This window comes from Barbatula barbatula (genome assembly GCF_947034865.1).
Source record: "Barbatula barbatula genome assembly, chromosome: 7".
Taxonomy (NCBI): domain Eukaryota; kingdom Metazoa; phylum Chordata; class Actinopteri; order Cypriniformes; family Nemacheilidae; genus Barbatula; species Barbatula barbatula.
The window spans coordinates 12,150,245-12,174,398 of NC_136770.1; the positions used below are offsets into that span (position 1 = coordinate 12,150,245).

At 39.3% G+C, this 24,154-nt stretch overlaps 1 protein-coding gene across 1 annotated transcript; it reads left to right on the forward strand.

Moving 5' to 3' along the window:
* Positions 1–8,095: 8,095 nt before the first annotated feature.
* lmo4b (LIM domain only 4b) lies at positions 8,096–23,187 on the forward strand. The gene is made up of 5 exons (XM_079459816.1): positions 8,096–8,528; positions 10,175–10,415; positions 18,090–18,186; positions 19,282–19,437; positions 22,192–23,187. Exons 2-5 carry the CDS (start codon positions 10,180–10,182, stop codon positions 22,198–22,200), a joined length of 498 nt encoding a protein of 165 aa, XP_079315942.1. The 5' UTR covers positions 8,096–8,528; positions 10,175–10,179; the 3' UTR covers positions 22,201–23,187.
* The last annotated feature ends 967 nt before the right edge of the window (positions 23,188–24,154 follow it).

Sequence of the window (24,154 nt, forward strand, 5' to 3'; positions counted from 1 at the left end):
GTTCCCATAGCTACCTCTCAAACAGTGTTGTGATTGCATTATAATCCGACAGTAATCAAATCTAAATGAAACAGGGATGATAAGGATGCTATTTTCAGTCTGTGTTTGTGAGAGGGAGGGAGTGTGTGCTATTGTGTGCGTTGCCTTTTTCACTTTTTATTATCTTCTAATCAGCTCAGCCTCACAGTGGTCTTTTTTCATTACTTTGGGCCATTGTTTTGGACAAACATAGTTGTAATGAGCTGTAAGAAGAGGAGATAAGCCTGGTCAAATGATACGGTCTGACGGAAAGGATTTCATACACAAACACACATCAGCGTCAACCATAGAGCACTTCATGTTAACCGCATATCGGCACAGGTAAAGCGGTTTAATTTGTGAGACCATAACCTTTAAACCAGCTTGTTTCTTTGAACCGCGTTCTCGGGAAAAGTAAAAGAGTAATGAGAGGGTTGATGTTTTGTGACTGAGGAATTTTGGCCTTTCTTAGGACACAAAGTAAACTATGGTAGATTAATTTAAATCGATAAAGTCCCCACTGTAGCTTGTACTTTACTTTCCTGATGTGAAATTGAGGATATCGAGGAAATATTAAAGTTATTCAATAATTGAAAAGTGGGCTTTACATGCATTAGCAAAATATTAATATTATCCCATATTGTAGACAAACGCAAATGTTTTTTTTGTAGGAAACAAAATAAAAAGGATACATTTTGACTTGAAAAAGTGAGTGGAGTTGTTTATCATTCTGTAGTTGCTAGTCATTTACCTTCACTGTAGGCAGACAGCAGTATCAGTTTCATGGTTTTATCCCTAGCCCGGCCTTGACTGAGCTACCTTGTAACCGGAGTCCTTTGTGCTCTGACTGCATTGTTTCTCATGAATTCACTTGTCCAAACCGTTCATCTCTTCAGCTCTGTCTTGTCTCTTCTCTTTCTCTGCAGTGCATCATTGGGGAAATTTATTCCAAAACGTTCTCAGCAGAGCATGGAAAAGTAGGCCTTCACCTCTGAATGCCTCCATGCCTTCAAAAAAACATTTATATGAGCAAGATGATGTTTGGTGTATTTTTGTAAATACAAGCTATACTCTGGTGAATTACTGACTAGTGTGTGACTCAGCGAGCCCAGTTCAGTTTGGTTGACATGTCTGCAGGTTGTGTGCATTGTGGGGAGTATTTATGATACAGTCAGTGCCGCCGCGCCCACCAGGCGCATCACGCGCTGTGCGTAGGGCACCAAGTGCTGAGGGGCACCAAAATTAGCCTAATGAAAAAAAAAATATTTGAAATCTAATATTATTTCATTAGGCTATATAAAAATATTAGGCAGGCACATTTTACCCATGTATATGTAAAAAAAAAACGGCCGAACAATCCCATAAAACACCCCACACCACCACCCGCCCATGTACCGTCCGCGCCAGTGCCGGTTGATCGTGTGTGCGCCTGACGCAGTTTGACAGACGGTGGCCTAGGCAACTTATTTGGAAATGGCCCTGAAAAGACAGCAGGAGTCAAGATCAGAGAAAAGAAAGAAGAAGAAACTGCGAGATGATGCCCGTGCATAATGGAATTATGCTTAGGGCACCAAAATGGCTAGCAGCGGCACTGGATACAGTACATTTATTTTAAAAACAAAATAGTATTTTGTAATTTGTATTTGATAGGGTTGATGAACAGCTTCAGATTTTGTGTCATAATATTTTAGTGATTGCTTTTTGTCAAAAAATATTTTGTAAGAAGTCTTGATGATGGTATAAAAATGTGACCTCTGATTAATGCCTCCTCAGTCGTTTGCCCAGACTTGAAAACAGAAAACAGATCCATATGGAAGAAAGGTGGTCACGGCAAGAAACGTGCTGGCTGCCATATTTCCTTCGTAATTTGGATAAATTGCTATAATTTTTAACAGTTCATGTTAAGTTTTGGTGTCTGTTTACATTTACTTTTATATTTAGTCATTTAGCAGACGCTTTTATCCAAAGCGACTTACAAAGAGTTCGGGCAGCAAAACGTGATATGTCATACAAAGAGCAACAGTACAATAGTTACTAGTTTCAACAAACGCTAGACCACTACCTGTTGAGAGAAGAGGGTTAGTGTACGTGTTTTTTTATCATTTGTTTGTCAAATATTCACATAAGAGGTGTCTTTTAAGTAGTTTTGTGAAGGCTGGGGTTGACCGGACCGCATTGGGAAGAATGTTCCACCAGGAAGGAGTTGTGAAGGCAGAATGAGCTGGAAAGGGATTTTCTGCCCTTATGAGAAGGCATTACAAGGCGCCGCTCGTTTGCTGAACGCAGGGTTCTTGATGGGGTGTGGTACTAGGGTGTGAAACTATGCCGGCGCAGATCCAGTGATAGTCCTGTATGCAAACATCAGTGACTTGAATCTGATCCAGGCTTCAACCGGTAGCCAGTGGAGAGAGATGAAAAGGGGTGTCACATGAGCCCTTTCGTGCTGTTGGAAGACGAGGTGTGCTGCTGCGTTTTGAACCAGCTGAAGTGGTTTAATAGCCTTTGCAGGAAGACCAGCAAGGAGAGCATTGCAGTAGTCCAAGTTTGAGCTTACCAGGGCCTGGATAAGGAGTTGTGCCACATGCACAGTGAGATAGGGTCTAACCTTGCGAATGTTAAATAAGGCATATCAGCATGACCACGTTGTCTTTGCAATGTGATCATTGAAGGACAGCTGTTCATCAAATATGACTCTGAGGTTCCTGGCTGATTCGTAGTCTAGTAGTTTAGTAGTCTATGCTAAATAGTTTGCAAATGTACCTAATGTGTTCTGTTGAAAGGCATCAGTAGCTAATGAGACATGTGGTCTCAGCTTGACTGTTTTTGTTAGAAGTTTTGTTGCTTCTTTCGATTACATATGGCTACAAAACATATTGATCATTTAATTATCAATGTTATATGTTTTTTTAACTTCCAAATAGGGGTCCAATCATAAATAAATATTTGATTGCTGAATATTGTAATATTGTGAAGTAGCTGTATAGTAGGATCATGATTTTTCATACCATTGCAAGAACGACTACCTGACACTTAATATATTATTATATTTATGATTAAAAATCAGATGATTAATTAGTTAGAAACTAGTTGCTATGAATACAGGCGCCATCAGATGTTTTCTTATGAATGACTTGTTTGTCAGTGTTGCTGATGCAAAGTAGGCATTTCGTTACCAAACCCCAAATAACTTAATGAAGATACAACGAGTAACTCGCAAACTGTTAAACATTAACGTGTTGGTTACCGTGTCTACACCGTATCCAGTGTGGACAAAATATAAAATCAAATGAATTCTATTGTATTTTATCATGCCGTGTCACGTCTGGGGTAGACACAGTGTAAGCTTTATCTGGGAGATCACAGGGATATGCGAATATTTGATCCGTTAACTGGTTGCACATTTTTTACTTAATCAACTGAGTCACTGTAGTGTAAAAGTATATATTTTTTGTTTTTTTTACAATACAAAAATACTGTAGTTAAAGTTTAAGCTTCTGTACTATGTAGTGTATTTTGATACACATAACATTAAGGTATTTGGTATTTTATATAAAAATACATTTTGGTGTATTTTTGCCCAACCCTGCTATACATGAGAGGCAGAGTCCTGCCGTGCGCCCCTAAGGCAGTCAAGGAACACACACCTAATGTCCGTCATCCTTGTGAAATAATCCCTCCTGTTGCCGCCCCTGATCTACAGACACATATACGCTTGCAGCGAACCACCCCACACGCACGCACAATGAGACAATATGCTCCTTCATACTGTCCTCATTTTAATCAGCATTAGAGAACTAGGGAAATTCCTAAAATCAAATTTTCTCCTATTTTCCTGAGGTAGGAGCTCCTCACGACAGAAAGAATGCTATAGTGGATGAGAGGCGAGGCCTGTTGAAGATGTCTTACATGAAAAGCAAGAGAAAAGCTATGTGTAAAGCTTGTTTTGAGATTGTTTTTGATTATCATCAATCATGCTATGTTTTATATCTGTGATTTTAAACCTAATTTATTGCACTTTAACACCTTCTGTCTCTTTTCAAGGGTAATTTGCGTTTGTGTTACTTTGCTACAGGATATAATTGAATTTGACCCAGCAGGGTTGCTTTAAAAATATACATATATTTGAAACAATAAGAAGAAACATAATTTGAAGCACATTAAAAAAGTGAAAACAAATCAACATTTTGGGTCATTTGTGGTCTTAAAACAACACACGCTTGAAATAAATATGAAGGGAACAAAGCTGAAATGTGATATCTGATATCTAAAAAAATTTGTTATTCTCAAAAGCTGTAAAATACTGTGCAGGTATGAACTAAAAACACTTAAGAAAAGGACGGCGTGTAAATAAAAGGATAAAAGCAGTCCTCGAATGAAGTGGGGCTACGGCCAAGTGAAATATGCTCCCAATTACTGCGATGGCTGTAGAGGCCTAATAAAGCGAACGCCTCTACAAGACGCGGCACTATAATGGAGCCAGGCTAATTTGCTTTGACTGATGAATTTTTGTCTCCCGTCGCGCTGGGTTGAATAATTATGAAATTTATCACAAGACATAGCGACTCATTAAGGATTAGCGAGCTTTCATTAGAGTGATGTTGTTGGAGGGCCGCGGCTGCTGATCAGCATAATTATGGACCCTACAGAGGGAGGGCCAAGCAATGTGTCTTTGTGTGTGTGGTCAAGAGGACATGAAAAAGATGCACATATAATAATGTACGGTTAATATTAAGAACGCTTCTGCTATATCTCACCAAAATGATCATTTCATTAACTCTGATCTCTTTGGATAGGCTTGCTTTTGATCATTTTTTGGATTAGATTATTTAATGTAATCTGTGTGTTATAGATATTACCTCACCCCAAGTGCTTCTTGCTAACTTGTCACATACTAACTTCTAATGAACCTGACAGAGTTTAGCAGTTGATGATCGTGTGTAAAAAAAGTTTGAGCCTATGTTAATTTATTCAACCATGCTGTTTAATTTAGTGTACACTTGTGCAAATAAAGAAAAATGAAAAATCTGGGTAATTCATTTGGAGAAGTAATGCGCGTGCGTCTCTATGACATCAGCTACATATGACTGGAAACTATTGGGCATCTTTCTTTCTGTTTCCCAGATATGATTGTGTAATAGTTTTAGAGTAATCTACTAAGTGTGTTGTGAGTAGCCAATTATCCAATTGCATGCATGAGGACGCAGTTTTATCATTGTTTACAACAATGTGATTACAAAAAGCTTTGCCAAATAAATTAAAGAGATTAACATATTAGGACCTCTAATTACATTTAAATGACATGCATAATGTATAAATGTTCGCCAAAGACTGAGAGCTGAATTCTTGATGAAGTTTCCCAAACGTTTAGCTTTACAAATGCTCCTCAATTAATTCTGTTGTGTCTGTTTCTCAAGTCCATGTGCCATTTGTTAGAGAATTATCGATTTGTATTTAATTAAGCTCACTTGCTCGCTGCTGACACAAGATTGATCAAAGCAGTCAATAACAGCATATTAAAGAAACGACTTTGGATTTTTTTCTCCATCTTTATGGGTGTTTAAAACAAACAATCTGTCTTGAAATATGCAAGTCAATATTTCTCAACACCACCCATCTAGCTGCTGCAGGCATGTTACAGTCACCTGGGTGAAATACACCCTCAAAGCCTGCATTGGAAAACGCAGTAAGAAGGGTTAACCACATAATTGCACATAAAGGGTAAGACCCATGAAATATGTGTCTGTGAATTTACAATAAAAACATTTTTTAGAGCCCCTTTTTTTCACTTTTATTTGGCTTTAGATAATCTTTACGTAACATACACTTACTAAAATGTACTACACTCTAAAAAGTGCTGGGTTGTTTTTGACCCATGCTAGGTAAATATTGAACAGAACACACTTCTGTGTTGTTTTCTCTTTTAGAGTGCAGTTGTCACTCACTACCCCTCCCCTATCAAATTTTGTATATCCAAATCAATATCTCTTTAAGGCCTTTACATAGAGTTACACTTTAACTGGTGTGTGTGTTGAACGTTGCACACAGGGTAGACAACACAATGCTTTCTTTCTGTTTTGTTCATGTTTGCAAGAGTAAATCTGTTGCTGAATTGTCTCACTTAGGTTTTTTATGGTTCTAACATGTCTGAAAGGCCTTTTAGTTTTTTCTATTGTTGTGTGATGGAGAGGCTTTCCAGTTTTGCAGCACAATAATGGAATATTCTTTTATATTTTAAGTGAACCATCACAGTAAACACTGTGCTGTATATCCCAACCAGCTTTTCTATTGGTTTCCCCCAGAGGACACAAACTTCATTATGAGGTATATTTCGTTTACTCTGTGGGGGTATCAATACTTTTAACTCTTACTCCGCGCTGTTTCAAGGCATAGTTCACCCAAATATAAAAACTCATTATTTACTCACCTTCGTGTGTTCAGTTTTACGCAAAAGAAGATATTTTGAAGAATGTAGGACAGCAAACAGTTCTGGGACACTTTTGACTACCATTGTAATTTTTCCTACTATGGTAGGCAATGGGGCCACACGGGACATCAGAAGATCAGAGACAGTGGTTGGGTGTTGCTCTTTTCCATATGATTCCCTGAGCACCTCTTCCCAGTTATTGTACGTGATCATATTGCAGAAGGAGAAAAGGAAAAAGTTTTTTTTCATGCCTATTTGTGAAAAGCTCATTAAAAAAGCCTAAGAACAAACAAAGCTTTTCCTCTGAGGCTCCCATTCAGAGTCATCCCATAATTTCCCACTAGTTTTAATAGTTGAGATAAATTAATTATTCCTTCGTGGAAAATACATTCTTTGCCATCTTTGGCTCATTGTTCTTGTTGGAGAGAATTGAGCCCAATCCTGTGAGAAATAGAGTTGCCTTTCCTGCAGGGAAATCAAACTGCTCACTGCAATCAGCCTGGACCAACAACAATTAAACCATTAGTATCTGGTATAGGAGTCTTTTTTACACAATGTACATCTACTAATGAATCCAGAGGCATCTCATAATTACACAGTTTTGTCTTGTAAAGTTTAGCTGCCCACTTAAACTCACAGTAGAATAGTTCTGCTCTCTGGCCCGTCGAGTTGGGACGTGAAATTAAGACGGTTCTGCAAGTGACAAATTAAAGTCAATCATGATGATATAATTTGAAGAAGGGACACTTGTAGAGTAATCGTTTTGCTTTAATTAATTGACTTCATGACATACAATAAGACAACATTCCCTTCACAGTGAATGCTATAGTGCACCACTCTCTGTGTAAGGAAATAAATCTCACAGAGATGAATGGATATGTTGGTAGAAAAAGCAACAATAAAAGCAAACATAATAAATAAACACATGTACAGCAACAATTACCTTTCTAAACAATTATCTATATGGTTACTGTATCAGAACTATACAAAAACACATTTCTGCCATGTGCCAGGTTAAAAGGAAAATGTCTTAAATATGTTTTTTAGGCTTTCCTGAATACAATTCAAGGTACTATATAATTGACAATTGTGTTACATATTAGTGAGGTGCACTGTCAATACTTGCACCAATACTTGCATTCGACTGATTGTTTTTTCCGACTTATTGTAGTTCTGGTTTGTTCCAGTCGAGGGCGCCACTGCAATAAGGACCATGCTTTTCTCTTGTATTTCTCTACGCCGAATGTTTCTACTCGTCCATGGAGCCACGTGAACTTTTTGATATTGTGCCCATGCCTACATAGGCTGGTCAACATAAGGCTGAACATTTGAATACAGATGACTGCTTTAGATGGCCAACTTTTTACTGGAAGACTTGACAATAAAACCACTCACTATAATACAGGAACCTGCCATTGATGTATACGTCTTTTCTTAAGATGTACATAGGCTACTGCTAAGTTATAGTGTTTAAAACAAATTAGAAATTGCCCTGCATGATGTCAATAAACCTCAAAAGCAAAGCCCCGCTCAACAGCAATGTCTCATCTTACCAGCGTGTGTCTATGTCAATCTAACGCTCATCTGATTGGCTCGATTTGTTATTCCGCTTGAATGGAGTGCGTTGTGATTGGCTGAAGCCTGATTGACGTCATCCTCAGAGAGGAGGTACTCTGGCTTTTTTCTGTCACTGACACATGTAGAGCATAAGCGACAAGCATCGCCGAGACATCATTTCAGAAGGGTTACAAACAGAGACGCTCGCAACAACACAGACGCGATCTATGGAAATTACCAAAGACTTTACCGAAACGCTATTTCTACGAGGCTACAGGCGATCGTTCCGGCCCGATAACCCGATTTACTGAAAAAGGGGGACGGCAAGAGTGGAAATACAATCTGCAAACTCCATTTGCTTGACTCGAACACAGCAGTTGCGTTACATAGAGCAGTCAGAAGTATTCATGCACGCGCTCCGCCAGTGAGTTTGTTGGACTGTGCGCCGTATTTTTATTGACTATCGAGAAAACCGACTGCTTATTTCTCATCAACCATTCAGCCATTACATTTCAAAGAGACAAAAGAGGTGGGTGCACTTTATACATTTATGTTATTGTTAACAATAATCAATCCGCGATGTCACGAAAAGTGGACACGCGTTAAACAAAGTGCCACATAAAACAGTTGATTTGTCAAACTCGTTGGAAAGTGATTTTGCACGTTTGTACAATATCTAAACATGTGTCTGTTTTTTTGTTTTTCAAAAAAAGTGTCTGTTCTCATACACGTCACATGCTTATCTTATAATGTAACTGGAGATTTTATTGTTCTTGGATTGTGAACATGTGTTTGCTCACAGTTAGTGTAACATCAACGAAGCGGACAGGCCGACAGCTTATTTAAATTTTATAATATCTCAGTTATGGAAAAGAAGTTAATGTGTGGGGTATAACTTAAATGAACAAACATCCCACAGGCGGCTGATCTTTGTGATATTTCTGCACATCCCGTCTCTTAAATTGCCAGTCCGTGTAATTACTTGAGTTTGCCCATTTCACTTAAAAGCCACCCCTCCCCTTAGATCCCTCTTACTGGGAATGAAACTTGACGATGGTCCGATCTTATTTATCTGGGGGAGTCACTTTCGGTCTCTGATTCATCTCCCTTTAGATTTAATCAGCACTAAGGTATTGCTTGTCCCTAAGAGCCTCCACTAATGGGGTTACTGAATGCCTCTCTCTCTCATTGCAATGTTTTCTACCCTCCGCCTCTCCTCTAATTACCTTTCAACGAAGATTTGGCTTTCAGCCTTCCACGAATGTATCTTCAATTTTAATCTTCCCCGGTTTGGTCCAGGAGCCATCCTTATGAAACCTGGGAAAGATTAACATTTCAAATATATTTGGGAAAGGATAGTGCATGCGTGAAGTATTGATGGATCAACAGAGCATCGTAAGAACTGCAATCATAAATGAGGGTTCGTGGTTACTGTAATGATTTCTGTCAGAAGCACACAGAGGTCTTAAAAGATATTTCTGTAGGGCGACATGAACAGATTCTTGCATATGCTGAATGATCTGACATAGCAGGGTAATTTCACGGGGCAGTGACCAGTCCCCAAAGTGAGCACAGCTGAATGTTCTTCACGATGTTGCCCGGGAAATCGTCATCTGATAACCTAAGTGAAAGCAACTGGAATATGTCGACCTCTGAATGGGTCACACAATTGAAGAGTTTGCCAATCAACTCTGGTTTTACTCTCTGTCCAATGTTAAACAGCGTGAACAGTAAGAAGATTCAGGTAAATGTGCAGTTTAAAAGCAATGTAGACAACCCAACAAAAGCCTGTGCCTACTTAATTGTTCCAGCGCCTCTAATGTTATCTGTGAACAGACGTTTACCACCAATGAGCTGACCTCAGCATTAAGATAAAGATCAAGGACAATTTGCCACTTAAAACAATTCTCAAACTTCCTTGCAGGCATTAACATTATATCCGAGGGTTACAAAAAAGCTTTTAGAAAGCACACATTTAAAAGTGTTTTCAGGTGCTGGTGTTTTTAAAACTTCAAAGCCAGAGTGTAAGCTCAAGAAACTGACTTTCAAAGATATGGATATTAATTTAGTCTTGTCGGTTATTTAAATAGTGTGTGTTTAAGGTTTTTTTTAAGCAGTTAAATATAATACGATAATATAACCAACATTTCCTTCTGTTTTTGATATATTTTGCAGACATAATGGTGAACCCTGGAGGAAGTGCCCAGCCACCACCTGTCGGAGCAGGATCTCTGTCGTGGAAGCGTTGTGCAGGCTGTGGGGGAAAGATTGCAGATCGGTTTCTCCTGTATGCCATGGACAGCTATTGGCACAGTCGCTGTCTGAAATGTTCTTGCTGCCAGGCCCAGCTCGGAGAGATCGGCACATCCTGCTACACCAAGAGTGGCATGATTCTTTGCAGAAACGACTACATCAGGTTAGTCGCTGTGTGTTTTTTATATATTTGTTTTAATCTGTACGTCACGTGAATAAGGTATCAGTGCCGAGGTGTTTTAGCAGTGGTGAATGTCAGCTTTTTTTATTCTGAATTCTCACGAAAGTCATTTTAAGTGAGATCTTCAAAAATAGTGCTTAGATCTTTTTTGGACAGTATAGTAAGGATTCCTGCCACAGCTGCTTTTTCAAAACCTTTGATGAAAACTTAAGATAGCTCTTCGTACATCTGGACATTGTGACAATCAAAGGACCACATGAAATGACATTAGGCATGTAATGATGAGTTGAAGTGATGGATGTGAAGAAAAAAAGATATTTAGGAAAAAGTTACAAGCCCTCAGGCTTCTCACGGAGTGGAGTGTATTTTCCATTGAGAACATGTGTCTTGGATTGATCCGTCAGCAGCCCTTGTTAAAGCACGCTGGTTAAACCCCTCAACGGGACGCTCTTAAAAAAGAGGTCAAGCCACTGACATGTTGACAGAGCAGAAGACGAAGGAGATTCTTTCTCCAGAACATCTGCAAGTCTGTGGGCCACGCTATATTTCATCATGGTTAAGCAAAAAGAGCCGCCGTGCTGGAAGTGGGTGTGTTTGCTTTGCTATACAACTCTATTGATAAAGCTGAGCTGACATTCGACTGTGCAGGAATTTAAAAGAGTTATCTCATCCTGTCCTGCATGTGTGTTTATCTCAAAGAGACCATTTAATTAGCAAAAATACCCTTTTTAAATATTTATGCGAGTACGTCTGACACCCAAAGCGGCGGCTGGGTGACGCAGTCTCGCTCAGCTGATATGCATGACCTGATTGGACAGACTGATCATTCACACTTTGACCTCTGCAAGGACAAACAGTGATTCTTAAGAACGCTACAGCACAAGCTTACATTTATGCATTTGCCAGATGTTTATATATCTGGCAAGTGGAAAGTATACATCAGTATGCAGGATTGAAACCTACAGCCTTGGCATTTCTAGCTCTATCATACACACATTCCAACTTCTCTCAGGGTGTTAAGTAGAGCGACGTGTTTCATATGAAGGATTGTTTTTGTTGTTCAAATGCACAACCCAGTGCAATATTTTTCATATTAAAACAGACGGACCAATTCAAAAGTTCATTCATAAAGGCAGCATATGCGTCTTGAAAACATATCGCCCATGATAAATTCCACTCTTCCCATTGGAAAAGCGTTTTTGGCAGAAGAGCGGTCATTAGTGAGTATTTACCTTGGCATGCGCTGCTACTCTGGATAATTCAGCGAAGCCTCGCGCTGACACTGCAGCCGGCAGCGGGGAACAACAGGTGTCAACCAGAGCAAACCTGAGACGACCGGTCCAAATGTGAAGAGTGCCTTCACTCTTTCCACTCCACCTGATCTAAGGCGATCAAGTCCACCAGACCCGCCGCTAGAAACGGGCCTACAAGCCTAATTAAAATGAGCGGGGAGGGAAACGTAGCTACACCTTTCTCCTTGTAATGAGAGTGCATCAGGCCGGAGAATGGAGCTGAAACACGGCTCACACAAGCATGTGATCTGAGGGGAGATAAGAGAGAGAGAGAGAGGAGAAATAACATCTGACAGTGAGTCCACACAATTAAAAGCTTTAATTAGAGTCCCCCTCCATTTTCCTTTAGTCCTGATGGGTTTTATCTAATGAGATCTAGTGCCTGGCTCCTATCCGCTTCCAATGACGTGTCCGAAATGAATGAGAGCCACATTGCAAACAAAACATTTAATTAACCAAATTGGCTTTTGAGAGAGCGGGAGAGAGAAGAGAGAAAGAAGAGGGGATTATTGTGAAGGCCATTCCCCTTAGGGGATTTTAAAGGGGCCTCCCTTATTTTTGTAATGGATTATTAAATTGCCCTTGCTGTGTAAATAATGAAGTTACATATCCAGAATTATATTAATACCAATTCTGCAAAAAGGCTTAGCGATTGATTGGAATGCATACGTTAAAGTGCATCCCATTTTCCCTAATGGCAGATGGGGGAAATGACATGAGGCTCTTGCCCTGTCGACTGGAGGCACAAGGGCAAGTTGTGCTGCCACTCGCATTGGAGATTTGACTAGATTTAGCCTCAGAGAAGCAGGAGCGACTAGAGCGTATTTGAAATCACGCTGTCCCTAAGCCAGCGCTGATATTAATTGTACAGGCTATGGCGAGAGAGAATTAATTTGGGGAGTGAACAATCATGCGTCCGTTAGGTTGGGGAAAAAACACTGTCCTTTTAATTGAATAGAGCCAGGTAATTAAATGGCACTTTTCCAATAGAACGTGCTAGGTAAATCTAATAGGTGGTTATTTAATATCACTTTGAAGTCTGCTCACTCAAGCACTATGACAGCACGGGAGCATGTGAACTATTAAGCCAGGAAATACTTGGATCTCTGAAATTAATTAAATTGCATGCAATTTAGGGGAAACGTTTATCTTGATTTGTCATAACAGAATTAATTCAAGGCCTTCAATACACTTGGGACTAGATCTGTTACTCTGAATTAACCAAGTGTCATTTGGCTTCTTTCACCCCACCAGAGAAACCCCCCACCCACCGTTTCTCTCGCTCTAATGCAGACCTGGGCATTGTACAGCCCACGGGCCACATCCGGCCGCTGGCTCTCCCTGACCGATCCGCATGAGGTTGTTGGTAAATAGGTGCAATTGCACGCAATTCAACTGCTCTGGTTTTATTTTAAAGGCAACTGCTTTTTTAAACCATTTAATGCGTACAATCACACTGCTTTTACCAGTCTAGGGCTGATCCCTGGAGCGTATGATCACAATGAGGCTTAGCACGTCACTTGATCAACTGCTAAATTCAAATCTGCTTTCGCGCTTTATCTGGCGCAGAGACGGAGGAGCTCCGCACTTTCCACGGATCACACGGTTTCGAAGCACATATATTGTTTATTTTAGCTTTCAGACATTAACATGAAATGCTCATGATGTTTATGGAAGCGGCGATAATCACTTAATGATTTGACAACGTGTTTTATTCATTTCAGATACACATTTTAACATTATTGGTAACTATAAAGTTCACTCTATATATTATATATATATATATATAATTGAGAATTGGAATATCATGCATATCATCATACAGTATACAAGTCAATATTATGAAAAGAAAAAGCATCACATCACTCACTGTACAGAGCTGTTGTTGCGGTGTGTGCAACATGATGTGTCGCCATGGAAAAACGACCGCCTTAAAGGGATAGTTTAAAAAAAAGTGTCATCATTTACTTGCACTCAAGTTGCTATAAAACTGTAAAATTCTTCGCTCTGTTGAACACAATGAATGATATTAGAAGAATGTGGAAAACTGAACAGTTCTTAGTCACCGTTGACTACCATAGTGGGTGTTTTGCTACTGTTAAAGTCAATAGTGCCCCAGAACTGTTTGGTTCTTTGTGTTTTGCAGAACAACGAAATTGCAAGAACTAAGTTAAGTGTATTGGTCCGGCCCTCTACAACCATGCCAGTTTCTCATGTGGCCCTTTGGGAAAATTAATTGACCACCCCTGCTCAAATGCAACATCGCCATTATGCAAAGCTTTGCTTAAGTATCAGTATGGCCCAGTGCTTTTAAGGTGCTTTGGCTGCTAATGTCGTGAGGCATTTTTATAATGGACTGTGTTGCAGAAAGCATTGTTGTACCAACTTGCATCGCTCTGCTCAAAAAGGTTCCGCTTAAGAGGCAGAGCTCTGCCAGATGGCCCAAAACAGCCCTGCTAGGTTGTATTTTACCTCGCAGTCAGTATCCAAATTAAATCCTCTAGACATTTGCCTATGGAGTGCAGACAGATTTTTTACCCCTGGTTCCGTAATGAAATACAGACGTAGATTGTGGTCTGTTTTTATTCCACCCGTTCCGAGATGGACCGAGTCAATAAATCAGCATTCCATGATGTTTCGTTGACAAAATCCTCCTCCTCTGATTGATCGGGGGTCTGAATAGCCAGAAGGAATGAGAAAACAACAAACAAGAGGCTGATTTGAGCAGAAGGAAGCGAAAACTGGTGGTGTCATTGCAATTAAAGAGTCCCTGGGCCTTAATTATGGTGACCCATGATATCGCTCCTCTCTTCTCCTCTCGCCGGCACAGAAGTTCAATGGCAAGAGAGACCATTAGAGGTGAGGTGCAGACTGATAGCAACTTAATTGAGCACCTAAAGCCTTCAGGCCTTTAAATCAAATGTTATCAGCACCCATCCCCTGCTCAAATAATTAACCTGCTTTGCTACGTATAGCGTGCTGAGAAAATAAAAAGGTTGCCTCGAGATTCCCTCGTCTTTGTAGTTTTTCCCAAAGATGCCAGGACAGTTAAAAGGGCGAACTCTGAGCCCACATCCTGAGTAATGTGTGCGCGTAAGTAATCTAGGGCTGTTCTCGACTAAGGATTTACATAGTCAAATCAGAATTGTCACGTCTTGCCTATAGTCGACTGATAGTCGAAAAGCATGCGCGCGTGTGCATGTGGGGGGCGACGCCATGTGGTAAATAATGCTACAGCGCAACATTGATGGACCAAAAAACAATCATACATTAATTTACAGAATTTGTTTAGAACATAATATAACCTTTATAATAAATAAAAATGAAAACGTTATATGCCAGATTCAAGTCGCAATGTGCAAAATAAATGTGTTAAGGTAAATCAGGAGAACATATATTAAATAAACAAGAAAATAGTAAAATGATGATAATAACTTGATAATAATTAATTATTTTTTACAAACTGGAATACCAAGGAACTACCAATAAAGTTACCGAATGTAAAGGAGGAATGCGATAAAGCAGCTTACCATTTAAACCAGTCAAAAAGTCCCTTTCACCTTATGCTCTCTCCGTGCTCCTGACGCGCACGCTTGCTTTCAGTGCAGAGGATGACAAGCTCCGAAAGTCTGCGCCGTGCTTGCTATATGGGATGATTTTGGTTATATTGCTTTATTACTATTTTTGTATCATGCAGTGAAAGTTCAGTCTAAGTAACGAACTACGGCCATTTACAGACGTAGTTAATTCATATTTACATGCCCAAACATTCAGTAAATGACAAATGTTTGTAAACGGTGTACACATTTATTTGCGAGTCATCTGCGGGTGCGTGCGGAACCTGCTGCTTTTCTTTACCGATTTCACATCACAGAAAACGCGGAGAGACGCGATCCTGCGCTGGGTCATAGCCAGACCCGGGGGTTTCGGTACCCAACCCTAATAAGGTCCCATTTCTTTACATAATAAATAATATATTTAGCGGCGTAGTGCATGCCTGTTTGCTACGCCACTGCACACATAACCAAAATGACATGATTTCCATTGCATAACACTGTGAGATTTGTAGTCGAATCAGGCTCCTCTTTTCGAAGCATTGTATCTTTGACTATTCGGGTCACCCCTAAAGTACTCCGTCTTCAATTTGGATGTCAGCGCTCAGGGTTTGTTGAATCAAGCAGATTTTTCACTGCGTGTCAGATTACTTTCTTGAGGCCAAGGGAGGATGTCATTTTACAGGTGAATCAAAGCGCTGCATTTAAAGACCTTCCCCCATGACATTTGCCTAGCATGACTGGCCCATCGACGCCATTGAAAGCGCTGTTGTCACAAGCCTACAGCTAATTACGTTTGAAATTGAGTTTTGATTGAGCTGCTCCAATCGATGCCGCAGCCAAATTTGTTTTCTCCTCCCCCTCCCCTCCATTGACACACGCCACTGCTGAACAGAAACTCTTAAAGCTTCGCTCGTTCATCTTGTAGTGCTCACATTAAACTACGCAATGCCTGCAAAATGGTGTTGACGACAGCAATGTTGGTAAATTAAAATGCTCAAATGCGGTTGAATGTAATTTCCCGGTTTGAGCCGGGCAAACTTGGCAATGCAATAGTATTGATGTCTGTCTGGGTCACAATGCGAACAGATGGCGATTCTTTATGCTGAGTGTATTGTTTTTCAAAAGTATACTATTAAATTGCAGGCTTTTGCTTAATCTGCATTTTACTTTATTTTTTTGGTGACATTTTCTCAATAGTATAAATGTGACACGATTACTGGTTAAACATGATTTAAGATGTTGTTTGTTTTCATAGAAACAGGGACAAAATCATTCCTAAACTGAGGTTAATCTGTAACCATGTACACGTGGAACATGAGCACTGTGACAACAACCTTTTCCTTATCCCTTTTCTCTCTCCCTCTCTCAATTTCCCTGTTTCTCCCCTCCTATCCTTCTAACCCTCTCCCTCTTTCTTTTTCTCTCTCTCTGGAGCTTGTCAGATGCTGTGGTCTTATTTGATTGCATAGGAAAAGTGCAGTGATAGAGCAAACAGCCAGTGAGATATGATGACAAATGGGTCCAGATCCCAGTAAATTACTTTCTGCTCAAATCGAAATTTCATTCAGTTTGTTGCTCGGCAAGATGAAGTAATCTAAATTGTGGACTCAGAAGGCAGATAGAAAGGAAGCAGGAGCAAGCATTTCATTATCAAGAGACTGAGAGAGAGAGAGAGAGAGAAGGTTAGAGACGAAAGAGATGAGCAGAAGCAAATCTAAAGTGTTGACATCATGATTGAAAAGGTTAACCCATGCACATTATATATCAACCCGGGTAGCCGAGGGTTTCTAATGGAAAGGCGGCAGTGACTGAGCGCTCGCTTGAGTCCTAATGGCAAAAGCGCTGTGTCTCCGCCTAGATGTACAATCAAATATTCTTGGGCTCTGATTGCTTATGTTCTTGGTTATTATTAGGTTGCAAAAAATGAACACCAAAGGTAATACTAAGTCCCAGTGGCAGACGCTTCTGGAGGATAGAATGCAGGATTTTTTCATTGGTTTGCTGATATTACCACGATTGTATCTTTCTACATCAGAATATTGAAGATGTCATTTGTTTTGTGTGTGTGCGGCACATAACTGAAATGATTCAAGCAATACCTGGCCTTGGAAGGACCTTTTTACAGTATAAACACCAAGCCAAACAGGTTAACAAGCCTCTTGCATATAACCTCTTGCAAAACTCACGTCACTTAACAGCATCCCCGAGCAATAATGTTTACTCGTTGTCTCTGCATAGGAAAGCTATAATTCACACAAACAAATTTTCTGATTATTCTGTCGTCTACTACAGCTTTCTGGGAGACTACAGATTTATCAAGACGCATATACCTTGTAAATATTGCAATGAATACAACAGTTTGTTTAAAATCCTATTCACACTTAACTGTCTTTACTGTTGTTCTGCAAAATCAATATCTTAGTGTTAAACACCATTCTGTCATGTATTGTAACATACATACAGCTAGCACTGACTCTGTGTGCAATATTGAAACTGCGCTGCCAAACTGAGTCTAACTTAAACTGTAATTCGTATAGCACCGCATTTTCACTGTTTGACACAGTTTTCTTTATTTCTTAATTATGATATGTTTGCTTATTATTCATGTTTCTTGCTGTTTGAAAATGTTTTCTGCAATTTGTGTTTTTTCTTCATGAAACAGAATTTGTTTTCAAAGTTCATAACATTCACTTATTTTGCTTTGGGTTTCAATGGGTCAAGTGATTTTCTGCTTGCTCTTTGACATGAATGTAAATGATTTGTCTCTTTATTTTTAATATTAACATATTTTTTTCTTTTTCGTCTAGGTTATTTGGGAACAGTGGGGCATGCAGCGCATGTGGTCAGTCTATCCCAGCCAGTGAACTGGTTATGAGAGCACAGGGAAACGTGTACCATCTCAAGGTAACGTTTAACACGGCCATGCAGTATATTGCTCTCAACAGATCATTTCACATGTGTATCATACAGTGTATTTAAAAAGGATTAATGGCTATACATGTTCTATAAAAAAGCTAGATGTTTTTACACTATTCTTTATGTCTTAAATATTACCAACTTTTCTACCTTTTCTATATATATTCCTTATAACTCATGTTATACTGGTCATCATTTATAATAAAATAAAATACTTTAATAAAAAAAAAATATATAGCACATATGTGACCACCTGTGATTTCCCGGCTAAAGTCGCTGAATATAATTATGAAATTAGTTTTTATATTTATATAAATGACACACAAAAAATTAAATTTGTGTTTATTGATATAGTACTCAAAATTGTATTCGACACATGATAAATGCTGAAACACTACATTTTATTTTTTAGACCAAAAAAATTCCGGAACCAGGCTTCGTAAACATTGATTTTGTTTGTCTCTTTGTTTACTTTATGCACAGAAGCACCTTAAGATTCTTGTATCATTCGTTTTAGGAAACTTCTTTTTTACCATTGTAAAGTTACAACAGACCAATATTAAATCGCAAGAGCAAAAATTATGACTTATACATATACATATTTTAAAATTTAATAATTTTCCCATCATTATTTGATGTGGATATTTTCCCATAAATATGTCAAATATCGCTGAAAACAAGAGAATATCAGCTTTAATGTGATATATGGTATATAGACAGGAAAAATTATAGTTCAAGTGTGTTTTAGCTTTATATATTAGCTTGTAGGATTTTCTCAAAAACATGATTTTCTGAGACAAAATGTAACAAATCATTGACATGGCCTTACTCAGTCAATAATAAAGATATCAAGATCAAATTTGTACACTGAATGTTCTTTGGTCTTTGTAGGATGAGTTTGTGTAGAAATCACCATAAAATGACTTTAGTTGGGTTTTCACAGGCTGGGCCACATATATTCTGCAACCATGTGCAATCCATACAAATTTATATAACATGCACACTAGTGTGCTTTCCAGACATTTGATGTTGTAATGTGGCGAGCATTGTGGGTAATGTATTTGTTTTCATTTTCACCCTCAGTGTTTCACATGTTCTACCTGTCGGAACCGGCTGGTCCCTGGAGACAGGTTTCACTACATCAACGGCAGCTTGTTCTGCGAACACGACAGACCCACAGCACTCATCAACGGCCATTTGAGTTCACTGCAGACTAATCCTCTACTGCCTGACCAGAAAGTGAGAGACAGTCCTTGTCTATTATAAATGTTTCTGTGTTTTTTTCCACTTAGTCCCATTTAGAGTCCTGGGGCCAGTTGCATAAACATAGCCGCTAAGTTAAGACTGTGTCTTAAGAACTATTCTCACAGACTACCAATCAGTTGGGACTAATCAGTTTTTCTTTTCATATTCCAATTACCAGTCTAACCAGTCTACCTTTTCATGTTTTATGACTTGAAGACATTATGACCAGTCTTGAAGAAAAAAATGCATGACCAACTTGTAAGACTCGTCTCAGCAGTTTATGCGACAGGCCTTAGATTCCTATTATACAGCTTAGGCTGAGGACTGCTGTCCGTATTTGGCGGCTGTACTTTTTTTCAGTTCATTTACTGATCACCTTTACTCATTTTATTCATTTTAATGTTTAATTATTTTTTTTATAGTAGCTGCTATACAATCACATAAAATCCCTGGCAACAGCTTTAAGGTTCTGAAATAACTAAGCAGGACGAAGCAGTTTTACATATGCTGTTAAGTCCTTAACACACAGTCACATCTGGAGGACAAAAACAATTCAGCCTGGCTGAAAGCTAATTTATCACAATTAATGTTAACTCACTGAAATGAGAACGTGGCTAACACAAGCTCCGTGGTAGTTAAGGGACAGGCAAGAAATGATTCCCCCCACCTAACTGTGCCACATTTATATTCATTATAATACCACAAAGATGCTTGTACTGTATCTCACTACTCGTGAAAGACGTGACATCTTTTTATCAAAAAGAAGACTTGTAAGAGACATTATAAGAGACTTATAGACTTTTAAAATAAGGGGAAACGCTCACTTCTGCAAATCATTCCTTAGGTTTCACACTAGCATACAGCATTCTGCCCCCTTTTTCACAGTCACAATTCTATCTGGCTAGTCGCTCCTCCGACGCTGCACAGCAAGCTTTAAATAAACAAAACCAGACGCCAAGCAGGCAAGTTATTTACCTAATTCCCCTCCTCGCCTTTGAGACCGTCTGCAATAAGACTTCATTGTGTAGTCGGCCACCAGCCGATTGTACTCGGCGACTCTGAATATAACGGTTCAGTGACACATAATCAGTTACTGATATGGAGACAACGGGTATGTGTGAGCTTTTGCGAGAGATCGGACAGTTACTGAGTCTCATAGTGAACATTTATTTCAGCTTCAGCAGAAAAAAAATTGTGAGTGGAAAGATGTAGTCAACGAGAAGACAGGGAAAGAGCTCCATTAGCTCAGGGCTCAGTTAGAGGCCTTTTAAGGGATCGTCACTTTTACAAATTATCTCCAAGAGCGTGTTGCGGTTCAAATTGAAAGCCTTTGCATTATCAAGCTTTATTTTAAATGTCTGTTTAAGCCCTCTTCCTTCCATTCCTCCTCCCCATTTGCCGCTCTCGCTCTGCGGCTGCCACTGTGTAAATATGAGGCCTCATTGTTTATTTATGTGCCGACATCAATTGTAGTGAAAACAGCTGAATTATTAATGCTAAAATGCAATCTGAATATTGGCCTCGCTGCTTTAATTATAGCGGAGAGAGAGTTCTTAAATACACCCGGATGCCATTCTCCACCAGCAAGAAAAAGAAAAGGCCCATGCATGCGTCCTCAGGAGATACTTAAACAGGCATGTTTTTGCGCAGTGTTGAGAGAGGATTATAATCGTTATTAGGAAACTCACCACGGCTATTCAGATCATTTATGAGACACTCTTTCTCCACCAGTGCTTAAAATCACTGGCCAACTAACTATTCCTATTCTCCAGCTCTCCAGACCTATAGCTGTGAACCAAAACAGTCAAGGGCAGACTAGAAAGAGAGAGAGGGAGGGAGAGTGAGCACTTCCCTAGACAGACCCAAGGCCACGTCCTGTAGCCCTTTGTTTTTATTATGTGCAATTTCATGGTGACATAATTGGCGCTGTCCATATCCACGGCTGAGGACATTTGATGCTCATTTATTAAGTAGCTCCCTGGCTTCTCCCTAATCTCTTTGTTCAGGACAGACAAATTACCTTTCTCATGCTGCGCCTGAACCCAGGGGATCCAAACCTTCACAGCCTCCGTCTCTTTAATTAGCTCTCCAATGTGGTGGGGGGGGTTGCAATTACTATTACAGTAGACTGAAACCCCTTAGTTACTTGAGGTAAGACGGGAAAAGCAGATTGCCCCCTAGAAAAACAAAAGGAGAGAGAATGTTAGAAAGAAAAAAGTTTGCTGTCTATGTGCGATTGTCTATGAAAGCGGAATGTAGGTACTTGGGTATTGGTATAATTGTCTCTGTTCGCCAGCATTGCTCAAGTGTGTAAGAACTTTGCAACCCCGGGGACTGTGCCATATCATTTAAAAAATGAGAACAACCTCATACAATGTACTTAAAATGCAGAGGAAATAGGGGTTGAAAAGCCTTATTGATCAGTAATTTAAGCAGGGGCCTTTTCCGTGGACCTGACAGTCTTCATTTGATATTTAATTTTTATGAAAATGTTGGTATTATGTATGATCCTTTTGTTTATAGTTGTCCAAAACTATGGTTTATTAAAGTTTTTCGACTGGTCCTTTTTTCAAATTGTTATACATTTTCTTAAATTTAGGTGGGTGTGTTTTAAAACAACAAACTTTCCTTTGTTTGAGTCAGTAACTCACCGTCCTCTGGTTTCGTATCCAAAAATACTTTAATTTTTTTCAATATAATGTTTACCTCGAATGTATCTAACAAATCTCTTGTTCTCTTGTGTTCTAGGTGTGTTAGGACGGTGGTGTTGCTCAAAGCAGGATGTGTGCCTTCATTTCAGTCCCTTGCTCATTGTCGCTGAAGACCTTTCAGATTTGACCCCGTCCCATTTCTTTCCTCAAAGCGCCGATATTCAAACCAGAGCGCCAATCTCAGGCTTGAGCTCCACCTTGACCTGCAATAGCCAGAGACCCCTTTTAACAGCCCTTTACTCCAAACTCCTGAATCATGGATGGAAAATACCCATGAGGCCCTGTAGGGGGGAACACTGAGGACTCTATGAACTGTCTGACACAGCGAGTACAGAGAAAGACACCAGGCAAGGGATGTTTGGGGTAGAAAGGGTGAAGAAAATGACACTAATGAACTGCGGCATTTTTGCATTCATCTGCGTACATAACACTCGTTTCAACATTAGTGGGGAATACTGACTTTTGTTTTCTTTTATATTTTTGTCATACTTTGTCTATTCTCCTTTACTCCTCATCATGGTATCTTCTCTTTCTATATTTTAGATGTTGTAAAGGGAATGTGTTTCATTTTGGATAATATAAAAATCCTAAAGACTGGGTTCAGAGAAGTATCCGTGGCTTTTTTGTAAAAATCAAATCATGAACACTCTTGGTGTATTTGTGAAACTACCATGTACAGTACAGTATGTATGTATGCATGTAAATGTTTTTGTCCCATTGTGGCTACAGTACATACTACACAGCTAAACCTGATCCCTTGAACCTGAAACCGTGCAACCAACCAACAAAAAATGAAGCTCATACCTTTCAACAGTACATGCAGAATGAGAGAGAATTTTATTTGTGATATTTTCAGAGACATTTGCTCCAATATGGTGTATTTAATTAATAAAAAATGAGATTTAAAAAAAGTCTCTTTTTGTAATCCTATTTTTAACACTGTCTTTTGTGTATGACTTTCGATGAGGAGAATCACATATTTTTTGTATGGGTAATAAGTATGTGGACTGTGTTTCATGCACCATATATTTACCCTCGTTCAGTCCTAAACCTGTATGCTCATTTGCATCTGAAATCACTCATCGTGAATTATGTACAGTGTCTGAAAGAACACTCTCTGCATCCAATTTTCCATCAGGGGACCAAAGGATTTGTGTTCTCGCAGTAATTCATCTTGCCTGAGTTTCTCTTGAGGATGGGGCTCATTAGCAAAACTATGTTTTTTTTATTAACCTCCCTGAATGAAGTGCTGTCGTGGACCATCTATCCATCTCCTAATTGTGTCTATCCATGTTCTTCTGCAGTAATTATGAATGCAGATGATGGGGTGGCTAATTGAACATGGATAAACATGTATACTTTCTTTTCTTTCATATGAACATGCTATTCATCCTGCGGTTCTTGTCGCGAGGATGGGGAGGGTGAACATGCCCCTTTGAAGATTCAATTACCACAGGGGGAGAGAAAGGTGTTGCAGCTTTTTAGGCACAAGCTGAATAGGCTATTTGCAGAACAAATCGGCGTTTGAAGCTGTTGCTCGACTTAATGGGTATGAAGAGGGTCTGATTTGCATGCCCAGAATGCCTGGCAATAATCCGCATTCAGTTATCAGACAGGTGGACTGGGAGCATTTTGACAATCTTTGATCAAAAAATATTTTTAGCATTTTAGTACAGCATGAACTATGGATTCTGCAATTGTATCATCAATACAAATATGACTATGTTTCATTGCTCATAATTTGTTAAAAATGTGCGGTTAACTTACGGTCTTGATCTTAGAGACTTTATATCCCTGCTGTGAACATCATTTTGTTCTCCAAGTGAAAATATGCAGTGTTGGCGCATTATTCAGCATGGTGATGGTAAACATTCATTTCTGTTCTTCAGGCTGAGAGAATCTCTGGTTCTTTTAAAACATCTGGCGCTCAGTGTATGTTGAAAGAGATCAGCGAAAACATTAAAGCTACCTTTTAAATGTGCAAAACACATCTTGATGCA